Genomic DNA, 6482 nt, shown 5'->3' on the forward strand with positions numbered 1-6482 from the left:
CACACCACCTGCTGGCCCCAGAATAGAATTCTTTATAGTACACAAATGTACAAGTTATTATTATACACTGTACTATTTAAACAGTCTAGTTGAAAATTTAGGAAGATGGGAGAGAAAAGAAACATGGACTATAGATATAGATATTATATTTTAATTAACTCCATGTATTTTCTCTGAGAATTAACTTTACCAACACCACCTCCAAAATTACTTTACTATAGACATGCTAACTTAAAGTAGATAGCTTTTTTTGGGAGGGGGTGGGGGAGGTTTTTGCTATAGGGCACGTGTGCTTGCCAGAAAGAGAGAGAGACAGAGAGACAGAAAGCAAGAAATCACCCCCCAGGGGGGATGGCCATGCCACAATTTCTTCTCCATTCTCCTCTTGGGATCTTGGGCACGCATGCACACATGCCCTGCGTGAGTTTAAGCCACCAGGTCCAGGACTCGAACCATGGTTAACTATATAGGAGTTTAGCGACATAGCCATTATGCCACTGCTGGTCCCAAAAGCAGATAGCTTTTTATCTAAGAACAATTTTTTTTTTGAGAGGTTTATACTATAGGGCACGTGTACTCTCCAGAAAGACAGAAAGAGACAGAGAGATAGAAAGAGAGAAATCACCTGACAGAAGGGATGGCCACACCACAATCCTTTCTCCTCCATTCTCCTCTCGGGATCTTGGGCACACACACACACATGCACCAGGTGTGAGCTTAAGCCACCAGGCCCAGGACTTGAACCACAGTCGACTACATGGGAATCCAGCAACGTAGCTATTACACCATCTACTGGTCCCTATTTAAGAACAATTATGACAAGTGTTAACATTTGGGCATGCAAAGATAAGCATGGCACAGTTGTGAGAACTTTACTTTCCTGACTTCACCCAAGTAGAGCCTTAGCATGGGTGCTGATATGTTCATGAAATCTATTCAAGACACTAACCTTGTCATTTTACACAAAGTGGACAAACCTAAGAGACATAAGTGACATAAGCCAGACTACGACAAACAAACCTGGTGTGTCCCCATCTAATATATATCAAATGTCTACACTGTATGTATGGCAGAAATGGAAGGACTCAAAGGACTCAAAAGCATAGAAGTAGATTGACAGCAGATACCAGAAGTTGCTTGGTGGAAGGTGAGAAAAATTTTAAAGGATATAAGAATGCATGTAAATAAGAAGAGGCTATGGCACAGTGAACTAACTACACCAGAGTAAATAATATGGATAATTTTTTTAAATATATGGACAATTTAATACATATTATAAGGAAAAATACTAACAGAACTATTATCAATTGCACACAGCATAATATTAATATGATGTTCAATGTTGAAGGAGGATATGATTTACTATACATTATACACATATTATTAAAAAATTATACTTTACCCTCACAAAGATATAGATCAAATATATGTAAACCCAAAATCACAATTTAAAATAATAAACAAAACATTACCTTTATTTAATATTCAACTAATACATTCCTTAATAACTAAAACACTAAGGGTGCTAATCTTAACATATAAATAAAGCTAATATGTCAATGTACTAATTCTTTTTTTTTGGAGAGGTTTTTGCTATAGGGCGCGTGCACTCACCAGACAGACAGAAAGCGAGAAATCACCCCCCTGGGGGAATGGCCACACCGCAATCCCTTCTCCTTCATTCTCTTCTTGGGATCTTGGGCACGCACGCACACACGCCCGGCGTGAGTTTAAGCCACTGGGTCCAGGACTCGAACCATGGTTGACTATGTGGGAGTCCAGCGGCACAGCCATTATGCTAAATGCTGGTCCCTGCCAATGTACTAATTCTAAAAGATAGCTTTATCTGAATGACTTAAGAGGAAGAAAAGACTGTTTCTCTATTTTGTACTCTTAAGGATATGTATCAATTTTCTTAATTCTACCAGCAGTTCCATATCACTATTTTGTGTTCACTTGTCCTTAAAATAAGGAACTAGATATTATTTAAAGGACAAATAGTACAATATTTAAAAAGTGAAAAAAAGACAAGACAAGCAGTTAGCATAATGGCTATGTCGCTGGACTCCCATGTAGTCGACCGCGGTTCAAGTCCCAGACCCAGTGGCTTAAAAAAACTCACACCAGGCACATGTGCATGCGTGCCCCAGATCCCAAGAGGAGAATGGAGAAGAAGAATTGTGGCGTGGCCATCCCCCCTGGGGGGTGATTTCTCCCTTTTTGTCTCTCTGTCTCTGTCTGTCTGGCGAGCGCACGTGCCCTATGGCAGAAACCTCTAAAAAAAAACCGTCTCCAAAAAAAAAAAAAAAGTGATAAAAAGACTGAGTTCCTATTTTATCTGTGGTTGTTTCATTCAGAGACCAAAAGTTTACTGAATTCTGAGGTAAGCATGATACTTCCACCAGACAAGAAGCAAAAGATGCAGATTTCACGGTCAGAGTATCTCTCAATAAGGAGTAAGAAAAGCTGGGTTAAAAAAAAAATTAGGTTCAGTGGGAAAACTGCAATTGTTTATGAGGAAAAATAGGTACTTATTTCTAAAAGCTTAAAGCACAAAATTAAACATGTTCTATAAAGCCATAGAATTTTCTAATCTGATCTCTATATTTCCAGTGATAAATCCGTTGAAATCCCTTGTTCACCATGCCTAAGACCTCTAGCCTACAAGAGGTCTCAGTTTAACAATGACAGATCCATCTAAACAAGGTTTCACTGATACTATAAACAAATCCCAAACAAGAAGGAACTATCAGGTTCTGGCATGTAATCCAATTCCCAACAAATTCGACGATACCTTCTGATAGAGGAGCCAAATGATTATCAGAGAGCACAACCAGGTCATTGATCAAAAACTGACAGCCTGCTCTTAAACTAAAATACCTCAAATACAATGAATAGTCAGGTAACATAAAATCAGCATTGCATTTTTCCCATTTATCCCTTTCTGACAAATTGGATGACTTCTCAAAACTGACAAATGAAATATGGCAAAACAGTGGTGCTACTAAGGCAGGAATATTGTCAAGATAGTTAGTTTCCACTCTCATGAAAAATTCATAGTCCTAAGATACCTTATCAAAAACGTTTCGGTATATGATGTAATATTCATCAGCAGGTCCTTCCTCATTACAGCCCACTCTTTCAGTTTCTGTAATTATGTATCTTTGCATACTTTCCAAAAATTCTTTGTCTCTTCTTCCAATGATAGGAGGGAGAACTGCATGTTTATTTATTTCTTGGGTCGACATATCACAATCTATATGCTCGTTCACCAGAGAAAAGTTAAATCTTGACTTGTCTTTGACACAAAGCCAAATTTTTGATAAGCCTAAAAGATAAAAAAAAATAATAATAATCAAAAGCTTTTTCAAAATTAAATTAAAAAGTCGCTTAAACTGTGTATTTAAAAAAAAAAACCACCTCTGAAATACGTATTTCAATCTATGAATCAAAAAGGTTTATGCTATTTTTTTAATTGCTAGAAGGCATGTGTACTTGCCAGAGACAGAGAGAGAAAGCACCCCCCACAGTGGTGCATGGTCCCACTGAGATCCTGTTTGCTCCATTTTGCCCTCCTTTCAGGATTCTGGACGGACATGCACACACATCAGGGGGTTTTCCAGGCCATCAAGGACAGCATTCAAACTGCACAGTTGACCAGGAAATCCAGCCCTCTTAACACTAGGCTATGGATCCAGCCCTATTTTATTTCTTTCCATGAGTGAGAGAAACAAAGGTACACAGAGTCAGAGAGACAGGCATCCCTACCAGGGTCTCCATGCTGTGATCTGTCCCCAGACTCAGCTGTCCCTGATCATAGATAGGCATGCACAAGTGCACCCAATGTGCTCAGGAAAGTCCTGGGACACAAACCTGGTGAGTCCATTGCATTACTGCTATGACAAGACCTAGCACATTGAAAGGTCTGTACTATTGGGCCAGTGTGGTGGTTGAGGTGGCTATCATCCCACATGGCCAACTGTGTGGTTCAAGTCCCTGACCCTGCAGCTTGAAAAACACTGTGTGTGCGTGCACGTGTGTGTGTGTGTGTGCTATCAAGGACAGCATTCAAACTGCACAGTTGACCAGGAAATCCAGCCCTCTTAACACTAGGCTATGGATCCAGCCCTATTTTATTTCTTTCCATGAGTGAGAGAAACAAAGGTACACAGAGTCAGAGAGACAGGCATCCCTACCAGGGTCTCCATGCTGTGATCTGTCCCCAGACTCAGCTGTCCCTGATCATAGATAGGCATGCACAAGTGCACCCAATGTGCTCAGGAAAGTCCTGGGACACAAACCTGGTGAGTCCATTGCATTACTGCTATGACAAGACCTAGCACATTGAAAGGTCTGTACTATTGGGCCAGTGTGGTGGTTGAGGTGGCTATCATCCCACATGGCCAACTGTGTGGTTCAAGTCCCTGACCCTGCAGCTTGAAAAACACTGTGTGTGCGTGCACGTGTGTGTGTGTGTGTGCTCAAAATCCCAAAAGAAGAATGGAAAAGAGATTGTGGCATGGCCATTCCCCCTGGGGGATGCTTTCTCATTTTTTCTGTTTCTCTCCAGTAAGTGTATGCATCCAACAGCAAACTTAAATACACACACGTACACAGTCAAGTCTATGCTATTTTATTATCACGTGTAATAGCAGATAGAAATTCCAAACACCAGGTGATTAAGAGCTCATCTCTTGGGACCAGTAGAAGGTGGAATGGTTACATTGTTGTACTCCCACAATTGACCATGGTTTGAGTCTCGGACCTGGTGGCTTGAAACTCGTGCCAGGCACATGTGCGAACATGCCCAAAATTCCAAGAAGAGAATGGAAGAGAAGGGACTGTGGTGTGGTCATCCCTCCCAGGAGGTGATTTCTCCCTTTTTGTCCATTTGCCTCTGTCTCCCTGGTGAACACACATGCCCTATAACAAAAATCTCTCTTAAAAAAAAAAGAGCTCATCTCTTACTAATCAAGAACAACTCTCATATGTGTTACATTATTGTTTTATGTTCAACTCAGCACTTTCTCTTTTTTAATTTATTTTTATTGTTTTTTAAATAATTATTTTTTATTTAACTTTATTTACTTATTTTAATTTGACCAGAGAAGGACAGAATGAGAAATAGAGAGAGAGAGAGAGAGAGAGAGAGAGAGAAATCAAGCCGCCAGATCTGGGACTTGAACCCCAGTCGACCACATGGGAGTCCAGCACCTTAACCATCATGCCACCTGCCAGTCCCCTACTAAATCTTAAATTGGCCTGTTCATTTTGGCATTTTATTGAATAATTGACAAAGTCATGATGCACTTTTGCGTAGAAAAACACGTCATGACTTTCTTAATGACCTAATGGTCTATAAGCCTCTTGATGCGCAAATAAGGTCAAATACTTCTCTACCCAATGCCTATCTGACCCAGTCACAGTCAACCAGCACACGATAGCTATCAAAAATTACTGGGTCTTTGGACAAGTCATGTTGTATTTTTCTGTTTTTCTGTGCAAAAATGCGTTGATTTTTTTCTGACAACCCAATCTTTTTTTTTAAGATTTAATTGTATCTATTATGATTATTTAATTTGTTTTTTTAAAGAATTATTTTATTTAACTTTATTTATTATTATCATTATTATTTTCCAGTTTGATCAGAGAGACAGAGAGAGAGAGAGGAAGTGAGAAAGCAAGCCACCAGGTCCGAGACTTGAACCGTAGTCGGCCATGTGGGAGTCTATCGCCTTTTACCACCATGCCACTTGCCGGCCCCATGATTATTTAATTTGTATAGGGTACATGTGCTTACCAGAGAGAGAGAAAAAGTGAGAAAGCAAGTCGCTAGGCCTGAAATGCAAACTGTAGTTGACCATGTTGGAGTACAGCATCTTAACCACCATGCCACCTGATGGCCCATGATAATTTTTATGATAAACTTTATTATAATTTTCATATTTAACACAAAAATACTAACCAAATAGTAAAAAGTCAGGATTTTCTGCTAAAGCCCATCCAACAAAGATGGTAAAAACAATAATAGAGGGGTCAGCATATGGTGTGGTGGTTAAGGTGCTGGACTAGCACATGGACAACTGCAGTTCAAGTCTTTGACCTGGCAGTTAGCTTACTTACTTTCTCTCTCTGGTCAAATTAAAAAATAATAATAATAAATAAATAATAAATTATAAAAAAAGAATTTCCAAGCAGCTGTAGGACACTGCTTCTAGAAAAGCATACAGAATCCACCACCCAAAGGCAATCACTATATAATATTTTGGTATATAATTATATAATTTTTTGGTATATTTCTAATTCTTATAAAAATTGAGATCAAACTCTATATTTAGTTGTGTATTCTAGTTTTTTTCCACTTCATATTTTTAAAGTAATTATTTAATTTCAGGGCCAGCAGGTGGCATGGTGGTTAAGGGTGCTGGACTCCCACATGGCCGACTATGGTTTGAGGCCGGCACCTGGCGGCTTTGTTTCTC

At 39.4% G+C, this 6482-nt stretch overlaps 1 protein-coding gene across 5 annotated transcripts in view; it reads right to left on the reverse strand.

Moving 5' to 3' along the window:
* CLHC1 (clathrin heavy chain linker domain containing 1) overlaps window positions 1-6482 on the reverse strand; it is a 59316-nt gene that overhangs the window by 46750 nt on the left and 6084 nt on the right. For 3 of the 5 annotated variants that reach the window (XM_006159034.1, XM_006159033.2, XM_006159032.2), the window contains exon 2: window positions 3072-3328. In XM_006159034.1, coding sequence (XP_006159096.1) covers window positions 3072-3248 — 177 coding nt within the window. In that variant the 5' untranslated portion in view covers window positions 3249-3328. The remainder of the gene's footprint in view (window positions 1-3071; window positions 3329-6482) is intronic. The other 2 variants (XM_006159036.2, XM_014591816.2) reach the window with 1 other exon arrangement.

Source organism: Tupaia chinensis, unplaced genomic scaffold (genome assembly GCF_000334495.1).
Source record: "Tupaia chinensis unplaced genomic scaffold, TupChi_1.0 Scaffold000622_1, whole genome shotgun sequence".
In the NCBI taxonomy this organism is placed as follows: Eukaryota; Metazoa; Chordata; class Mammalia; order Scandentia; family Tupaiidae; genus Tupaia; species Tupaia belangeri.